Genomic DNA, 20074 nt, shown 5'->3' with positions numbered 1-20074 from the left:
TAGCCGTGGGCGTGACTCCCACCATCCCGGTCTTCTTTTATTATTTCGAGGCCCGCCTCTCTCCCTCTGGCGGGTGGGTATCTTTCACGTCAGTTCGGGACAAGACCTTGTTCCGCCCCTTCTCTGATTCCTTCAAGAATTTTAAACAACATTACTTCAAAGTAATCATTGACAAAGCCGGCCTCCACGAATTTTCTGATAGTAAAGGGAGGCCGTTGTTCCCATTTTATTGGACGAGGGATCCTCGACGAATAAAGGCGACTTCTATTGGGGCCTTAACAGTACCCGACCTAGAGGTCGTGCGTACCATTAACGCCCTCCCCCGCCGGATCTCCGCCCGTCACTTGGTCGAATGCCTTAGTCTCGAGGATTGTGGACCAAAGGCGTTCGGTATGGTCTTGTCATATTGGGTGTGTTCGCTTTTTCGTATACTGACGTTAATTTTTCTGAATTGCTTTGTTTCTTGCAGAACTGATGACAACTCCGGAGCCCCGCAAATCCAACTTTATGGCCACCAGGAAGAAGTCCGGGGCCAGTTCGTCGACCGCCCGGCCAACGATTGTTCCAAACGTGCCACGTCCTCCTCTTGCCGGCGTTCCGACTGTACGCCTAACCTCGAAGGCAGGGGTCGCTGCCATCGATAAGACCGGGGGTTCAGGCATGAAGATGCCGGGTCCTAGCCCTCTGCCGGAATTTGCTGCCGTCCATGTGGACCCGTCATCCGAGGCAGCTACTGTTTCTGCTGATCCCTTGGTTCGTAAGAGAAAAGATCCTGTTGCTGAGGGACGTAAAGACAAGGAGGGCTCTTCGTCTCGATCGGCTTCAAAGAAGGCCCGGAAGGGTAAGGACAAAGAGAAAGAGCGAGAGAGGGTCTTGGCTGTCCCCTTACCGGGCGGCGTTTTTAGTCCGGAATTCAGCATGAGCGACCGGGCAAAGTTCCACATGAGCTCCTCTCAACGGGCGCTCATTGAACCCCTCTCCGAGTTGGAGTTAACTAACGCTATGCTAGAGATGTCGACCCGGACGTCCGCTCTGGCCTGGTATCTGAGGAAATTTGCTGACCGTCTTGGAGTGGCGGAGGTCCGGGCCGAGCTTGACAAGGAGAAGAAAAACTCGACCTCCCTTCAGCTGACCTTGGAGCAGATGGTCCTCGCTCAAGATGACTATGATAAGAAGATCGAGCAGCTAGAGGCCGATCTTGAGAAGACCAAGAGGGAGGCCGCCGAAAGTTTGGCAGCCGCCCGAGGCGAGCAAGAACGTATGGCGGAGGAAGGTCGCCGGCTGAAGGCGGAGGTAGCCCGCCTAAAGGAAGCCGAGGCCGAGCGTATCAAGGCAAACGAGGCTCTCTCTCGGGACGTTGCCAAAGCTGAAGAGAAGATCGTTGAGTTGGAGTCAACTATCATGTTTGAACATGAGGAAGGCTTCAACAAAGCCCTTCGCCAGATATCTCTTTTGGCGGGCATTCCAGAGCCATATTCCCTCGGCGTTGATATTGAAAAGGACGTCTTTGATGGCGTTCTGGTAGACCTGAATGCCGCCGAGGAGAATGAGCCGACCGTGGGGGCCAGGGTCGTTGGAGATGAATAAGTTTTTATTTGCTTTTATTTTTTGATGTGTATCCTGTGGCCGTCCGCCCAACATCTCGGATTGTCCAGAGGTTGGCCGGACGGTCCTTTTGTAAATCTGGGCGCGTTTTAGCGTCAATGATTAATGCACAGTTGCTTTTTCCAATCTCTCATGCGTCCTTATGTTTGCTTTTATTCTTACAAAGTTAGCTGACTTTAATAATGGTCCGGCCTGGGTGGGGATTTCACTTCCCTTGTCCGGGCGGACGGTCCTTCGCTTCGTCGCCCAACCAAGCTGAGAGTTGTTCTCGTTGGAACACTCTTTTTCACCAGCTTGGAGTTTGGTAGGGCGGACGGTCCTTCGCTTCGTCGCCCCACCAAGCTGAGAGTTGTTCTCGTTGGAACACTCTTTTTCACCAGCTTGGAGTTTGATAGGGCGGACGGTCCTTCGCTTCGTCGCCCCACCAAGCTGAGAGTTGTTCTCGTTGGAACACTCTTTCACCAGCTTGGAGTTTGATAGGGCGGACGGTTCTTCGCTTCGTCGCCCCACCAAGCTGAAAGTTGTTCTCGTTGGAACACTTTTTCACCAGCTTGGAGTTTGGTAGGGCGGACGGTCCTTCGCTTCGTCGCCCAACCAAGCTGAGAGTCGTCCTCTTTGGAACGCTCTTTTTCACCAGCTTGGTCTTAATGGGGCGGACGATCCTCCTATGGCCGAGTTGAGAACGGTTTCTGGTCTCTACAAAATAAAATAACGTTCGTAGAAGAGAAATATCCTGTCTGTCATTTTTTGGAAATAAGAGTACACGTGATTAACTAAAGTAAAATTTTAGATGCGTGGCGTTCCAAGTGTTGGGGATGGGACGTCCGTCCATGCGCTCCAGCCTATACGCTCCGTTTCCTAGGGCCTCCATTACTCGGAACGGCCCTTCCCACTTGGCAGCCAACTTTCCATGAGCTGGGTTTCGGCGGGCGTCACCAGCTTTCCTCCACACTAGGTCCCCCCCTGGAAGCTCCTTGGCCGGACTTTGGAGTTGTATTTTCTTTCAACCATCCGTTTGCATGCTTCGGCCCTCAATGCCGCCCGGTCCCGCCGTTCATCTAGGGAGTCCAACTCGATCCTCATCTCTTGGTCGTTGAGGTTCAGGTCTTCGACTTGCCGCCTCAGGGACGGTTCACCCAGTTCCACCGGTAACATAGCATCAGTACCATAAGTTAAGTTAAAAGGGGTTTCGCCTGTGGTTCCATGAGGTGTGCACCTATACGCCCATAGGACCTCGGGTAACTCGTCCACCCACGCTCCCTTCTTTTCTCCCAAACGCCGCTTAAGCTCCGAGACTATGGTCTTATTCATTGCTTCCGCTTGTCCGTTCGTTTGGGGATGTTCTACTGAACTGGTGACGTGCTTAATCCCCAATCCTTTGAAGAATTCGGCTAGTTTCTTGTCGATAAATTGCCGGCCGTTATCTGTGATGATTGACCGAGGGAGGCCGAAGCGACATATCAATTTCCAGCAGAACTTCTGGACTTGGGCGGCCGTGATGGTTGCCAGGGCCTCGGCCTCTACCCACTTGGTAAAGTAATCCACCGCCACCAGGAGGAACTTCTTCTGTGCCTGCCCTACTGGGAACGGTCCTACGATGTCCATACCCCATTGGGCGAACGGCCACGGGGAAGATATTGAATGGAGGTCGTGCGGCGGTAGGTTGGAGTTGTTGGAATGCTCTTGGCAGCGAACGCATCTTTGGACGAACGCCCTTGTGTCTGCTTCCACGGTAGGCCAGTAATATCCGGCTCTCAGTAGCCGGGCTTTTAGCGTCCGCCAACCTGTGTGAAAGCCGCAAATGCCGTTATGGAGCTCGTCCATGACGTACTGTGCTTCTGCCTCTCCCAAGCAGTTGAGGAGAGGGGAAGAGAATCCTCTGCAATACAGGTCATCCCCCACCACAAAATATCGGGCGACCTTCTTGGCTTCGCGCGGGCCTACCGTCCGCCCTTCATCCTGGCAAGTCATGATTTCCCTGATTTCTGTTCGCCAATCCTTTCCCCCGTCGGACACTGCCGAACACTCTACTGAAGGCTGAAGTAGAACCTGCCGCACGACAGTAGTTAACTGTCCCTTTTCCTTTCCCGAACTAAGTTTAGATAGTACGTCTGCCCTCGCGTTTTGTTCCCTGTGAATGTGCTGAATGTCAACTTTATCGAACGCTTTTGCGAGGTCCGTTGCTCGTTGGAAATACCGCAATAGACGTTCCTCCCGGACTTGGAAATTGCCATTCATTTGACCCACTACCAGCTCTGAGTCCGTCCGGCACGTTATTCTCCTTGCCCCCATGTCTTTTGCCAGCTCAAGGCCGGCCACCAGGGCCTCATACTCGGCCTGATTGTTGGATACCTTGAACTTGAAGATCAGGGAATGTTCCAGCAGGAATCCGTTGGGGCCCTCGAGCACGATGCCGGCCCCGCAGATTGATCGACCAGACGCTCCATCCACATACAAGTTCAACTCGTCCTGGCTGGACGGTGGTAGCTCGGCCGCGAAATCTGCTAAGTGTTGGCCTTTGACCGATCCTCTCGGCTCATACCGTAAGCCGAATTCCGAGAGCTCAACCGCCCATGCCACCATCCGTCCGGCCAAGTCTGGCTTCCTGAGGATTTTGGAGATAGGGAAGTCGGTCCTGACTATCACATGATGGCTTTGGAACTAAGGACGAAGCCTTCGGGAGGCGTGCAACAAAGCTAAGGCCACCTTCTCTACCCGCTGGTATCGAATTTCGGCGTCTAGGAGCGTGCGACTCACAAAATAAATTAGCCTCGCCTGAGGCCGTTCCTGCATTAGCACGACACTGATGGCCGTCTCCGACACTCCTAGGAAAATATGTAGGTCCCCTCCTGGGACCGGGCGATTCATGACTGGTGGGTTTACAAGGATGGTTTTGACGTCCTGGAACGCTCGTTCGCACTCGTCGTCCCAGGCCGGGCCGGCCCCTTTCTTCAATTTTCGCAGGACCGGCCTCATTCTTGCCGCCAGGTTGGGGATAAATCGGGACAAGGCGGTGAGGCGTCCGACCAGTCTTTGGATTTCCTTAAGGGTGGTCGGACTTTGCATTTGTAGTATTGCTTCACACTTGTCCGGGTTGGCCTCGATCCCCCTGGATGTCAACATGAAACCCAAGAACTTTCCGGCAGCTACCCCAAATGTGCATTTGGCGGGGTTTAGGCGCATGCCGAACTTCCTCACTTGGCGAAACACCTCCTCAAGGTCTTTAAGATGCCCCTCTCCCTCCGCGGACCGGACTACCATGTCGTCCACATATACGTCCATGCACCGGCCTATTTGGTCCCGGAAGATCCTGTCCATTAAGCGTTGGTACGTCGCCCCCGCATTCTTCAGGCCGAATGGCATGACCTCATAACAGAAGCTGGACTTCTCTGTTATGAATGCCGTTTTCTCAACGTCCGGTCCATACATAGGAATCTGGTTGTATCCGGAATATGCATCCAGGAAACTCAGCACTCGATGCCCAGAAGCTCCGTCCACCAGGGCGTCTATACTGGGTAGGGGGTGCGAATCTTTCGGGCAGGCTTTGTTCAGGTCCGTGTAGTCAGTGCACATGCGCCACTTTCCACTGGCCTTCTTCACCATAACCACGTTAGCTAGCCACGTGGTGTACGTGACTTCCCGAACAAAACCATCTTTTTCAACTTCTCTACTTCCTCCTCCACAGCCTTTCGTTTCTCCTCGCCCATTCTTCGCCTTTTCTGGGCGATCGGGCGGGCGTTTTGGAAAAGCGAGAGCTTATGACACATTACCGCGGGATGGATGCCCGGCATGTCGGCTGCCGTCCACGCGAATAGATCCCGATTCTTCCATAGGAGTGCCCTCAACTCCTTTTCCATCTCAGGGTTCAACTCCCTGGCGATGAGGGTGGTCTGACTGGGTTCCCTTCCTATCAAGATAGGTTGGGTTTCTCCAATAGGCTCCAGGCGGTCCTCGGTATTCGTTCTTGGGTCGAGGTCTGCCATGGCCACCTCAGAGCCAGCCGCCCGCCTCTTCAGTGGTCGGACGTGCAGTTTCAACCCCGCCGCGTAGCACTCCCGTGCCGTCTTCTGGTCCGCCCGAACCGTACAGATTGTTCCCTTTTCGGAGGGGTACTTCATCGTGAGGTGAGGGGTAGAGATGATTGCTCCAAATGCGTTTAGACACGGCCTTACGAGCAGTACGTTATACGACGTGTTAGCTTCTACCAGCAGGTATCGGACCCTCTTCTCCTCGCTGGAGTGTCCGGTTCCCAACCTTGTTCTCAATTCTACGTACCCCCTAGTATCAACCCTTTCTCCCGCGAAGCCCATTATCTGCCCATCATAAGGGACGATGAGGTCCTCCGAGATATCCATCTGCAGGAAGGTCTTCCAATAGAGGATGTTGACCGAGCTTCCCTGGTCAACCAGAACCTTACTGATCTCATACCGCGCTATCTCTGCCGTTATGACCATCGGGTCGTCCTGGTCAGGATCAGGGGCGTGAAAGTCTTCGTCCGAAAAGGTAATGGGCGGCATGGAGCGGCGTGGCTTGTCCACCAAATGCACGGATTGGAGGGCCCGAACATGGCGTTTACGGGCGGAGGAAGACGATCCTCCTCCCGCGAATCCTCCCAAAATAGTGTTGATATGTCCTCTCAAGGGGCGTTCCCGGCTGCGGCTTCGACTTCGGCTTGGTCGCCTCTTTGAGCGGGGTCGCTCCGCTCTCGCGCTCCTCGACTTATCTTTTCGGTACGCCGACCTCTGAGCAGGCCGTTCGGTTGATTGTGGCGGGCGCTCATCACGGACGTATTTCTTAAGCTTTCCCGCCCGGATGAGCTCCTCTATCTTATCCCTGAGGGTCCAACACTCCTCGGTGGTATGACCCATATTTTTATGGTATGCACAGTGCTTGCTCCGGTCATCGTTCTTCGCTGTCGGGAGCCCTTCCCGCTCCGGTATCAATTCTGCGCTTAGGGCCTCTCGGAGGATTTTCTCCCTTGGGGCGTTCAGAGGTGTGTACTGTTGGAAACGGGGTCCCTTATTCTGCTCCCTGGGCCTAGGACCGGACGTTTTCCCCGTCGACTGACCGGGCTTATTATCGTCCGTCCTTTCTCCACTGGCCTCCTGATTCTCCCTCTTGTATGAGAGCTTCATCTCCTCCACCCTTATCTCATCCGCCGCTCGTTCCCTCAACTCTTCCATTGTTTTGGGCGCTCGTCTGCAGACGCTATCCTTAAACGGCCCCGGCTTTAGAGCCGGCAGGATATAGTGAAGGGCGAGCTCTGGCGTCAGGCTTTTCACGCGCCGGACGGTCTTCTGATACCTGTCCATAAACGTCCGCAGCGCTTCATCCTTCCCCTGCTTGAGGGTCATTAATTCGAATACGGTCAAGTCTTGGGTACTACTGGCCGCGAATTGTTTAATGAATAGCTGCTTTAACCCGGTAAAGTTTTCTATTGAATTAGGGGGGAGGGTATTGAACCATTCCAATGCCTCGTCCTCCAATGAGAGCAAAAACGCTCGGCACCAAATGGCATCATTGCCCGTTCGGAACGCCATTGCATTCGAGAACGTTTGGATATGGGACGCGGGGTCCGTTGTCCCGTTATACATTTTGAATTGCGGAGCCATAAATTGCTCCGAAATTTGGACATTCATTATGTTTTGGGTGAATGGAAGTAACAAGGCGGACGAGGGCTCCGACTTTACTACCATCCGCCCGTCCTCGGCAGCGCTCTCAGCATGCACTGATTTAATTTTACTTCCCTCCGCCTCAGACCCGGTAGGCCTCCAGGTGCTATCACGCTCGGTATCTTGGGGCGTGTGCTCTTCCGCCGTCACCTTTCCCTTATCCTTCGCTCGCTCCTCTCCACCGTCCGCCCTTCCAACCTCCCGGGCTATCCGGGCTTCGCAATCGGCCTTCACGGCCGCCAGCTCGTTCTCGTGATGCTGTTGCATTTCATCCATTTTTTGCTGTAGGGCTCGGATCATCTCAACGGGGTCGTCTGTGCTCATGTTTCTCGTGGTCACCATTGGGTTTTTAAAATCACACGGCCCCACGGTGGGCGCCAAATGTTTCGGATGTGTAGGGCTGTGCTGTTCCAAACCTCCAAATTCTCCTGCACTCTTGTCTCAACGGCGGATCTTCCTCTCCAATCCTAACTCTCCTTTCAATCCTGAGGGGCGGAGACCTGCAAAAGACTCTCCGATGCCAAAGTCAGTTTCAGAGCAATGGCTTTTCTCAGGGATAGCAATAAATGTGCATTCAATGTAACCTACCTACCATTCACCATGGACTTGTATTTATAGTTTTTACTATGGGCTTGGGATTAGTGAAAAGTTAATCACGGCCCAAAATAGCCCAATAGCTTCTAATTTCTACTTACCTCTAAATCAGATTAATTTACCTGGACCATAATGATTAGTGATTTGGCCGGTCCACGAGGTATGGGCGTCCGCCCACTTGATATGGGCGTCCGCCTTGCGGACGACGAGGCATGGGCGTCCGCCCACGTGGTATGGGCGTCCGCCTTACTCTATTCGATCCTTCATATTTGTTCAAGAGGCGACCTTCCGAGCCTCCATGTCGGGGAAGGCGGGCAGTCACTGACCCTTTGGATGACTCGGGGTATTAAAAGGGGCGGACGTCCGCCCTTCGAAGTCGGGTGTCCTTCCGTACGACGCCCGGCACTCCTTGGTGCATAAGCCTTCTAAGTCATTTCCAGACGTTTCGTCTCTCAGTATCTTCATGGGCGACCTTCCGTACGGCGTCCGGGACCTCCTAGTACACGTTGTGAGCATGGAGAGTGCGGCGTGTGGTATGGGCGTCCGCCCACGCGAGTTCTCGGATGTTTCTATTACAGAGGTTCTACCCAGTTGGGAGAATTCATTTCGCTGTGCGGCGCCCGGTACTTCGCCAGTATAGGAGAGTTTATGCGGGGTCTAGGTTCGATCCTCGGCATTTATCCAGTTGGGCGGACGGCCTTTTCCGCTGACCTGGCGTTCTTCCGTACGGCGCCCGGTGCTCCCTGGTACACATTACTTTCAACTTCTTCCGGGTACATTTACTTTTTATACATTAATTTTTCAATCCTTTGTCAGTTTCTTATTCATCATGTTCAATTCTTAAACTTATTTTATTTATTGTGATTAAACACATTTTATTTATTTTCATTTAAATGGACATTTGAATCTGTACTATGTAAGACCCGTATTTTTAGGAGTGGTGGGGACACGGTGGTCACCCACCTCTTGCATTATTAGAATGCAATTATTTGGAAGGGGGAAGAGGGAAGGATCTCATTTGGGCGTCAGGGGAGATGCATCTCACCCGTGAGCACCTCTTGGACAAGGTTGCTCCTGGACCGTGAAGGTGGCTTCTCCTTTTGATGGACCAGCTACGTCTTTAAGGTGTTGGACCGTTTCCTCCAAGTGCTACTGGTGCTGTTGCCGCTGTCCATCCAGCCAGGCAGTGACACCTCTTGCATGCTGCTACTGCTGTCCGTGAAACCAAATCAGGTTGTGTGTTCTCTTCATTTTTGCAGCTCTCAAGCTTGCTAAATCCGTGAGTCAACTTCATTCTCAAGTATTTTGGTGCAGCATTTGAAAAAGGAAATCAACCTGTGACAAGAAGTGCACCGTTCCAGCTCCAAAACAATTCATGCGTGTTCTTTGGAATAAAGGAAGCAACGTCCTCTTCCTTCAGATGTCCCATGTGCACTTTCTTCAATTAATTTCTTGGACATGAGGAATAAAGTCGTGAGTGGTGTGTGTTTCTTCTAAACCAATTCTGAAATGAGTGATAAAGTGGGCCATAATGCTTTCTCCCAACAAATTAGTCACCTTATATTATATAACTGGTGGCTCCCATCTTTATTCTAGCAATTTTGGTCATGCAAAAGTGTAGGGCCGTGTGCTATTTGCACTTCAACAAATTCAACATTTGCTTTTAGGAGTCCTCCACGTGAGCTTTCAACCAATTGGTGGCCCCCTCATTCCATCAAGCACGGTTTGCATACTCCAAAAAGAATTTTCCTATTTAATTCCAAAGATTGCTTGCTGCAGAAAGGAATGGCCATGGGTCGTGTGGCTGATAATCTAAAGCATAGAAGAGAGTCATGTGGGAGAGCAGCCAGAGGAAGGGCACCCTTCCTTCCATTTTCAACCATTCAAAGAACACCCAAGGGAAGTAGTACCAACTTCAGAAGTGCAGAGAGGATGTTTTGGGTTGGACATCTTGTGAGAGTGAAGCTGTTGCAGCAAGGAAGTGAAGAACTGTTGAGGTTGCAAGGAGATCTTGATCTGACGTCTGGGAGGAGATAGATCCCAAAATTTTACTAAGGAAGTCTTCAAGAGGTAAGGGGAGTTTGATTTATTTCCTTAATTTTTGAGATATTAGGTGTTTGCTACAAATCTGGGTAAAATCTGGGAAGAAGGGGTTGAATTTGGGGTTTCTGGAAATCTGACGCGATTCTGCAAAATTCTGCAGAATGCGCGTTCGTCCAATTTTGGTGAGTCAAAAATTGGACGTTCGTCCAAATTGCTCGGGGGTCTTCATGAGCGGTCGGTTCTGAACGAACGTCCGCGTTCGTTCGTCATAATTTATGGGACGCTCGTTAAAATTGTATTTAAACAGTGAATTAATGAGCGTTCGTCCTAACTTAGTATTTTCGTGGGACGTTCTTGAACGTTCGGCCTTGGTCTCAAGACGAACGTCCATAGGTTGTAAAGAGCGTTCGGTCGTGCTATGGATTAACGGACGTTCAATTTTGATGATATTTATTGTAAGTTAGCGATCGTTCATAGCGAACGTTCGGCTCAGATGACGTTTGTATTCGGATAGTACTCGCCATAGACAGCGTTCGTTCTTTAAGGATGTTTGATCCTTAAGCACTCGTCCAAACAGTGATGAATTCAGTATGCTATCCAATGGTTTAGGGTTCGGCCTTGGTTTAATTGTGCGTTCGGCCTTGGTGTGGTTGATACGACTGTCGCGGTCATACAAATTTTATGTGCACGAAAATTTATGCAGTATAACTAGGAAGTGACTCCTAGGTCGTCTCACAAGGACCAACTTGGGTTCAGTCTCAGATCAACAAGTAATGGGGGGTTTTGTGGATGTTTGGTGCGGTAAAATTAAAATTGGACAGGAATTTAAATAAGACAACTGAATTTAAAAAAACTAAAATAAATTTTAACAACGGTAAAAACAATTGGTAAAAAACGGTAAAAAAATGAAAACGAATGGTAAAATTCAACACATAAAATAAAAACATTTAACTGAAAATGGAATTCATCAAACACTTAAATAAAAATTCTTGAACAATACAATTAAAAATGAACGAGCAAAGGTGACACAGCTTCAGAAATTAAAACTACATTTTGGCACTGTTTGAAATGGAAATTCAGAACCTCTGGAAGAGAGGAACCGAGAGTTGCTTCCTAACTATCCTAAATCCTACTCCTAAAATCTAATCCTAAAAACTAATGAGCTTCTCCTCTGCTGCTTGCTGCCTTATATTGACAAAACTCAGAAACATCCTCCTTAAATTCAGGATTTTGGGTTTTGTTTCTTCCTGACTTTCTTAGCCAAATTTTCACCAAATCCTTGGACGTTCCAAAACTGAGCAAATAGGTGGGGTCCTCACTTGTCTTCTTCTTCATTGCTCACGGCTGTAGCTTCTCCAAGTTGCTCCCGTGAGCTTGTGCTAGAACAATTTCTTAGTGGTGGATGGACCCTATATTTCAGCATGTAACAGTTTACACTTTGGAGCTCTTTGGACGTTAGCTTTCAACCAAGTGGTGGCTGGACTGTGATCTTCTTTCCATGTGCTGGACCGTGATGAAGCTGGATGGGAATGGATGAGCTTGCTTGTGGGTCTCGTTGCTGCAGCAGGAACGTGATAGGCAGCCGTGAGCTCCCTTCAATTCTTCTCAAAGTCAGCCTTCTTCTCTACTTCCAGCAGCCACCGTGAGCACTTCCTTAGTAAGCCTTGCTTGTCTCCTTTGGAATAAAAGAGGTACCGTCCAGCTCACTCCCAAGAGAGCCGTGAGTTCATTTTAATGTGTTCCCCCTCCATTAGTTCAATTTACAAAGCTAGAAAGAAGATCCTTGGCTGGTTGCTTAAGGCCGTGTGGTTTTCATGAGGAATCAAAATCTTAGCATTTTGGAACTCTCCCATGGACGTGATTCTTCAAAGTGGTGGCCCCTTAATGCTTGACAAATGAATTGAAAACAAAACCGTGAGCTCCACATGTGGCCCCTTTGCCAAAAATAATTTTCCAAGCTTTGTGTTTTGTCATGAACTTTCCAACATGGTGGCTCCCAATTTGCTAAATGCTTGCAAGGCCATGTAACTTCTTCCTTCAAAACCGTGAATTCATTTCCAATGTGGCCACTTCTTTCCTGTTAATTGTTGGATGGCAAACATCGTGGTCCCCTTCATTTCCATCCATCTTCATCATATGCGTACACACTTCATTCTCCAAGCCAAAAAGAATTCTCCAAAGGTGGCTCCCACTTTCCATTTGTTTCCAAAGCATGTGATGTTTGCTGAAATACTTCTCCATGGCCGTGGATTTTATTATGTGCTACTTCCAATTACATAATGTAAAGCCAACAAAATGGGTAGTGTATGACCGTGAATGCTTAAGACTTATGGCAGCCACTTTCTTCAAAAGCCGTGAGTTGCAACATGGTTTCCAAACCAACCAATATTACTTCTTGAAATGAGCTACAAAATGTGCCAATATGAGTGTTGAATCCTTGAGTGTTGGGAGGTCTTAGCACCGTCCAATGATCAATTCCAGCTACCACAAGTATCAAACAACAAGCAAACAATGCAAACAATTTATAAGTCACTCAAACAGTAAACACAAGACTGACATAGAGGAGTAAAAAAAATACTGGGAACAACACAAAACGAATTTGAACAAAATAAAAACTATACGTGAAAATAGACATCCAGACGAAACTATGAAAAAAAATTGCATGGAAAACGGATAAGAATTGATCTCGAACGAAGACACACAAGTTGACACAACATTCACGCAACACTGTGCGAAAATTGAAATGGCTGAGATGCATTGGGCTCAATTGCCATTTCTCTTTTAACCTTCAAAATGTTCCAAATTGTATTTCCAAAATTTTCCTTGCAATTACTAATGCAAATAATTAGCTCAGATAATTCAAATTAAGTAAAATAAGAATTTCTGATCAAATTAAGCACAATCAGTAAAAACGAGAAAATACTGGACAATTAAGCACAATTCCCTGATTAATTTTAGTACAATAAACTAAGTGAAGTGGAGAAAATAATGATTCATCAGTGGTTGTAATGTGAGCGTTCGGCCTTGGTGTGGTTGTGATGTGAGCGTTCGTCCTTGGTATGGTCGTGAGTGAGCGTTCGGCTTATGCTTGGTTTTTAACGTTCGGTTTGGTGATTAGCAAATAACGTTCGTTCATGAACGATCGTTTAACAGCGTTCGTTCATTAACGTGGGTGATTTGAAAATAGTGTTTGATGAATAGTTCTCGTCTAAATGGCGTTCGGAGAATATGTATGAATCCGTAATTCTTCCGGTGGTATTTTAACACAATTATTGAGAATTGTTGATTATTTTCCTCGATCTAAAATTGATTAATTTATACATATTATTGAGAATATGTATGAATTTGTGATTGAGTACGTTTATTCTGGTGGAGGTGGTACATACACTATGTTATTTACTTGTAACTTCGTCTGTCTTTTTTTAGCATTTTTGCTAGTCTTGCGTGAGACGGAGATTCGAGTGTCACCTTCTTCTGCGCGAGGAGGTGAATGTCTCGCCCAATGACTTCGGCTCGTGTTGAGTGCATCGTTACGCGTAGTATCGATGTTTTTACTCGTTAGTCCTTGAGGAGTCGGGGAGATAGGTCTGAAGTCGCGATGGAAGACGGCTCGGGTCGCCTGTTATTGAGAGCAGGTTATGACGACGAATTACAAGTAAACGACATCAGTTTATGAAAGACTAGTCTGCAGCGTCATGTGAGTCGATTTATCGTGGAAATTGTTATAGTAAGTGTTTCGACTGGATCGGTGGGGACCCTGTAAAAACACACCAACTTACTGTCGAAGACGAACGGGCGGGCGGCGAAGATACATGGACCGGGCGGACACTGCTGAATCCTACGAACCGGAGCTAGCTACACTGACGGGCGGCACCAAGATGGACGATCGCTGTTCCACGCTCCAAACCGGGCGGACGTCCTCCAATCCAGACGCTCTCTCTGTGCTCCAAGCCGGGCGGACGTCCTCCAATCCGGACGCTCGCTCTCTACTCCAAGCCGGGCGGACGTCCTCCACTCCTGGCGGATGGTCCTTCGTTCTCTGCTCCAAGCTGGACGGGCGTCCTTCCGCACTTAGCGCTGCTCCACACTCCCAGTTGGGGAGGGGCCGGGTACCTGCTAAAGGCACTCCGACGCTCAAGTCAGTAATATGACAGAGCGATTGTGATGCGTGTATGCATCGTTATCCAGTTGGTCCAGAGTTCATACCTGAGACCTTTATTTATAGTGAGTTGTAATGGGCTTTTACCTTTTGGGGGCCTGGGAACGGCCCAATAATACCTTAATCTTCATTAAGGACTTTAATGTGTCATTAGCATTTAACCGTGTAATCAGCAAAGTGCGTCGGTTGGGAATGATGGTCGGTCAGGGATGTTACCCTAGGTGGGCGTCCAACTCTTGGGCGGACGTCAAATCCTTGGGCGGATGTCCAATCCTTGGGCGAATGCCCAATCCTTGGCGAACGTCCTGCTCTTGGGCGAACGTCTCATTTTGGGCGGACGTCCAGCTCTTGGGCGAACGTCCACTCCTTGGGCGGACGTCCAATCCTTTGGGCGGACGTCCAGCTCTTGGGCGGACGTCCAATCCTTGAGCGGACGTCCAATCCTTGGGCGAATGCCCAATCCTTGGCGAACGTCCTGCTCTTGGGCGAACGTCCCATCCTTGGCGAACGTCCCATTTTGGGCGGACGTCCAGCTCTTGGGCGAACGTCCACTCCTTGGGCGGACGTCCAATCCTTGGGCGAACATGCATTTACTAGATGGATGGGCGCTCGGTCTATGCCGGGAGGTCTTATTAGTACATAAGCCCCCCAAGCCCGAGCATAATTTTATTGTGCGAAGGGGTTTGTCCGCGCCTGGATGGGCGACATTTGGAAAACCGCTGGATCTATGAAAGCTCGGACAACTGTTCTTTTGGGCGTTCAGTCTTGGTAACTGACACGGGTGGGCGCTCGTCATCTTGAACGGACATGCCATCTTGGGTGGACATTCAAATGGCTGGACGCTCGGCCAGATTGTCGTCCTTGGGCGGACGTCTAAATGGCGGGACGCTCGTCCTGTTTTCCATCTTTGGGAGGTCGTCCTATCTTGGGGGGACGTCACTGAATGGTTGGGCGCTTGGCCTATGCCGGGCGGACCTGCCCCCCGAGCCCGAGCATAATTGTATTGTGCAAAGGGATATTTTAGATGGCCCCCGAATTGCTGGGTTGTCGTGGAGGTCGACTTGGCGTACTTTGCAGGACAAGTGGTCAGGCGGTTGATTGGCGTCCTCCTACTTCAGATTGATGATAAATGCCAGATTCGGCTAAGTCATGGACGGCCTGTCAATTGCTGAATGCCAGATTTGGCTAAGTTATGGACGGCCGGTCAATTGCTGAATGCCAGATTTGGCTAAGTTATGGACGGTCGGTCATTGATGATGAATGCCAGATTTGGCTAAGTTATGGACGGCCGGTCATTGATGATGAATGCCAGATTTGGCTAAGTCATGGACGGCCGGTCATTGATGATGAATGCCAGATTTGGCTAAGTTATGGACGGCCGGTCAATGATGATGAACGCCAGATTTGGCTAAGTTATGGACGGCCTGTCAATTGCTGAATGCCAGATTTGGCTAAGTTATGGACGGCCGGTCAATTGCTGAATGCCAGATTTGGCTAAGTTATGGACGGCCGGTCATTGATGATGAATGCCAGATTTGGCTAAGTTATGGACGGCCGGTCATTGATGATGAATGCCAGATTTGGCTAAGTTACGGACGGCCGATCCTTTGCTGCGTCGCCCAACCAAGCTGAGAGTTGTTCTCGTTGGAACACTCTTTTTCACCAGCTTGGGTTTGATAGGGCGGATGGTCCTTCGCTTCGTCGCCCAACCAAGCTGAGAGTTGTTCTCGTTGGAACACTCTTTTTCACCAGCTTGGAGTTTGGTAGGGCGGACAGTCTTTCGCTTCGTCGCCCAACCAAGCTGAGAGTTGTTCTCGTTGGAACACTCTTTTTCACCAGCTTGGAGTTTGGTAGGGCGGACGGTCTTTCCCTTCGTCGCCATTGTTGCCGGTTACCTGCACCATGAAGGGAACATAGCAAATTTCAAGTTTAAAGAAAGATGTGTCCGTACCTTGTAAGGCCGAAAATATGCTATGGCCAAATGGCAGAGAATTGGTTGAGGCCGAACGGCCGAGACTGTGCTGAGGCTGAACGCTCTTAATCATGTGGAGGCCGAATGGCCGAAATCATGACGAGGCCGAACGGCCGAAGATAGGCTGAGGCCGAACGGCCGAGACAATGCTGAGACCGAACGTCCTTAAATATGTGGAGGCCGAACGGCCGAGACTATGCTGAGGCCGAACGGCCGAGACAATGCTGAGACCGAACGTCCTTAAATATGTGGAGGCCGAACGGCCGAGATCACGCTGAGGCCGAACGGCCAAGGATAGGTTGAGGCCGAACGGTCAATAATACGCTGAGGCCGAGCAGGCCGATAATATGTCGAGGCCGAGCGGCCAATAGTGTGTTGAGGCCGGGCGGCCAATAACATGCTGAGGCCGAACAGCCGAGAGTAGGTTGAGGCCGAACGGCCAAATTTGGCTAAGCACCGGGTCTGAAAGGCCAATTGGTTCAATTCAGAGTACGTACCTTGGCGGCCAAACGGCCGGACTGCGGATGTCAAATTTATCTGTGGTTGAACAGTACCGGAAGGCTAATACTTGAGGTCGGACGGTCATGAATGGGGGCCGTATGGCCAAGTGGCCGAGAAGAGGTTGAGGCCGAACGTTCGAGACTGTGATGAGACCGAACGTTCTTTAATGTGGAGGCCGAATGGCCGAGACCATGCTGAGGCCGATCGGCCAAGGATATGTTGAGGCCGAACAGCCGAGACTATATGTCGTGCGGCTAGGAAGTACTGTCGATGGGGTTGTCTGTGCTCATTTCTCGTTCATTTCTCGTGGTCACCTTTTCGACTGGATCGGTGGGGACCCTGTAAAAACACACCAACTTACTGTCGAAGACGAACGGGCGGGCGGCGAAGATACATGGACCGGGCGGACACTGCTGAATCCTACGAACCGGAGCTAGCTGCACTGACGGGCGGCACCAAGATGGACGATCGATGTTCCATGCTCCAAACCGGGCGGACGTCCTCCAATCCAGACGCTCTCTCTATGCTCCAAGCCGGGCGGACGTCCTCCAATCCGGACGCTCGCTCTCTACTCCAAGCCGGGCGGACGTCCTCCAATCCGGACGCTCGCCCCACGCTCCAAACCGGGCGGACGTCCTCCACTCCTGGCGGATGGTCCTTCGTTCTCTGCTCCAAGCTGGACGGGCGTCCTTCCGCACTTAGCGCTGCTCCACACTCCCAGTTGGGGAGGGGCCGGGTACCTGCTAAAGGCACTCCGACGCTCAAGTCAGTAATATGACAGAGCGATTGTGATGCGTGTATGCATCGTTATCCAGTTGGTCCAGAGTTCATACCTGAGACCTTTATTTATAGTGAGTTGTAATGGGCTTTTACCTTTTGGGGGCCTGGGAACGGCCCAATAATACCTTAATCTTCATTAAGGACTTTAATGTGTCATTAGCATTTAATCGTGTAATCAGCAAAGTGCGTCGGTTGGGAATGATGGTCGGTCAGGGATGTTACCCTAGGTGGGCGTCCAGCTCTTGGGCGGACGTCAAATCCTTGGGCGGACGTCCAATCCTTTGGGCGGACGTCCAGCTCTTGGGCGGACGTCCAATCCTTGGGCGGACATCCAATCCTTGGGCGAATGCCCAATCCTTGGCGAACGTCCTGCTCTTGGGCGAACGTCTTATTTTGGGCGGACGTCCAGCTCTTGGGCGAACGTCCACTCCTTGGGCGGACGTCCAATCCTTTGGGCGGATGTCCAACTCTTGGGCGGACGTCCAATCCTTGGCGAACGTCCTGCTCTTGAGCGAACGTCTCATTTTGGGCGAACGTCCCATCCTTGGCGAACGTCCCATTTTGGGCGGACGTCCAGCTCTTGGGCGAACGTCCACTCCTTGGGCGGACGTCCAATCCTTGGGCGAACATGCATTTACTAGATGGCTGGGCGCTCGGTCTATGCCGGGAGGTCTTATTAGTACAGTAAGTGTAATGGGTTTATGATGTGATACTTCTGGTTATTCATCTTACATGTTGTGGCTGTGGTTTCCAACCGTGATGATCGTACTGGTACGGGAGAGATGGTAGTGCAGATAAAGCTAGATTTGGAATAATTCTTCGAGAGAGATGAGAAGTAAAACTTGTTGGGTCTATAGGTAGTAGCGTGCGTTATTATTAGTGACGTTCGGTCTTGGTATTATTTACTTTCAGGTAGCAGGCGTTATTAGGTAACTGTTGATCTTGATGATAGTTGTTCTCAGGTAGCTAGTGTCCAATCTTAATTTTGGTAACCTGAGGTTTAGTTTGATTACGTTCAGTCAGTACTGAGGTGTTCAGCAGAGTACTCTAGGCGTTTAACCCAGACTCAAGCGTTCTTTATTATAGTGTTCTGTCTCGTAGCGATGGTTCTTAGGGAATGATCTTTATTGGTGATGTTGCTCTAAGGTTGTAATCATTTACGGGGAGTGACCGGCCTTGATATTCGTTGAGGTAGCGATCGATTAATAAGTAGTGATCAGTCGTGATGATGCGTGATTCAGGAAGTGATCATTCTCAGGTAGTGTTCGGGTAGGATGATGCTTGTCTCAGGTAAGGATCGTTAATAGTTAGTGGTCGTTCGTAGAGAACGTTCAGTTTCGATGATGTTGCCCTTAGATAGTGTTCGTCAGAGGCAGTGTTCGGTAAGAATTGATCTTTGAACGTTCGTTCGAATAGTGTTCGAAATAATAGTAATTGTTCTAGTAGAGTGCAGTGTCTTAACGTGTAGTCTAAGTACTTGATTTTACTTAGCGTTTGATCTTTTGGTATTCGACCTAATGGTATCCGGTATAATAATGTTTGGTGTTTAGTGTCGAGCTTAAGTGATCAATCTTAACGTTCGTGTAAACATTATTCGATATAATAGTTCATTGTTTTAGCATTCGATTTAGTAATGATATGATATCTGTGTATATATTGATGTTGAGGGTACTGTAGTAGGATGTCCTGGTCTATGTGCCGATGTTGGACATAGTGAGGGGGCTAAGGATGGTATCACAAGTGGAGAACCTTCCGTTGAGTTACTCACCAATGTATCACCCGGATGAGAGTCTATTGAGTACTGCATTAATTGTTGGGTACTGTGGGATGAGTGTCCAATAGGAATTGTGGTACGATAGTACGAGGATGTCCGACTTAATTATTATATGACATTTGTATTGAAATAACTCTGCATGTTTTATAAATGATGTGTTTCAGGTTAGCTCACCCTTACTTTGCTTGTTTGTGCATGTGAATGCGATGATCGTATAATGTGTGATGTTATACGGGAGCAGTTGAAGGATTGTCACGTGATCCTGTGCAAATGGAGGAAGAGATGGAAGATCGAATTAGAAGGATTCAAGGCTATCTTTGCAGTTGCGTCTGAGCTTAAAACTGATGTTTAGATTTTAGTTTTGTTCGGGATGTTATGTATTATTACAACATTTAAGTTCTGAAAATAATTTTTTTGGGTGAATTTTTGGGATGTTACATACTATGGTTTCTTTTAATAGTTTTTAACAACTAGGAGTGGTAATGGTCCAGGATCGTCCCATATTTTTGACCTGTAAAATGTGGGTTGAATTGGTATGTCTAACTTTGAAAATAAAGGTTCAACAATCTTGTCTAAATTGTAGAATTTTCTAATGTGTTTGTCCTCAGACAAAAATGTTTATTATACTTCTCCTCCGAGCAATGTAAAAGGATGTTAATTTAAAGCGTGTAGCAGCATTTTCTAAACGTCTATTGCAGGTGATTATTAAACTGCATTTTCTATAAGATTTTCTTCTTATACATACTACTGAACTTTTGTTTCTGTGGTTGCCAAATGAAAAAGACAGACCAACTTTTGGAAGTCCCAAATTGATTAAAAATAAAGCCAAATTATAATATATAAGTAGGATGCAAATCTCGTACTTATTTTCAACCTCTAAGTCCAATGGCTAAACCTCCTAACCTGGTAGATTCTTATTTAGCTGAAGTTGAACATCATGTAACTCTGAAGTTACCAAAACTTCAATCACTTGC

The 20074-nt window shown here is 49.1% G+C and overlaps 1 protein-coding gene and 1 long non-coding RNA gene across 3 annotated transcripts; one reads left to right on the top strand and one right to left on the bottom strand.

Annotated features, from left to right (window-relative positions):
* Positions 1–2556: 2556 nt before the first annotated feature.
* Positions 2557–4188, bottom strand: LOC148202861 (uncharacterized). Its single transcript, XM_088109691.1, has one exon. The coding sequence runs from the start codon at positions 4186–4188 to the stop codon at positions 2557–2559; it is 1632 nt and encodes a 543-aa protein (XP_087965817.1).
* Positions 4189–8160: 3972 nt separating this feature from the next.
* On the top strand, positions 8161–19726 carry LOC124842264 (uncharacterized). Of its 2 annotated transcripts, XR_015785277.1 has the most exons (3): positions 8866–9104; positions 9186–9941; positions 19342–19726. It is a non-coding gene; the product is annotated as an uncharacterized LOC124842264 (long non-coding RNA). The 2 variants fall into 2 exon arrangements; XR_015785276.1 differs by having other exon boundaries at positions 8161–9941; positions 19342–19677.
* Positions 19727–20074: the final 348 nt, after the last annotated feature.

The sequence above is a fragment of the Vigna umbellata genome, chromosome 3 (genome assembly GCF_029865625.1).
Source record: "Vigna umbellata cultivar VRB3 chromosome 3, Vumbellata_1.0, whole genome shotgun sequence".
In the NCBI taxonomy this organism is placed as follows: Eukaryota; Viridiplantae; Streptophyta; class Magnoliopsida; order Fabales; family Fabaceae; genus Vigna; species Vigna umbellata.
The sequence above is the reverse complement of the archived record's forward strand: the minus strand, read 5'-3'. Positions and strand labels throughout refer to the sequence as shown.

Excerpts from the sequence above, each read along its gene's own strand:
- LOC148202861 (XM_088109691.1), bottom strand. The coding sequence starts at position 4,188 with ATGGTGGCATGGGCGGTTGAGCTCTCGGAATTCGGCTTACGGTATGAG.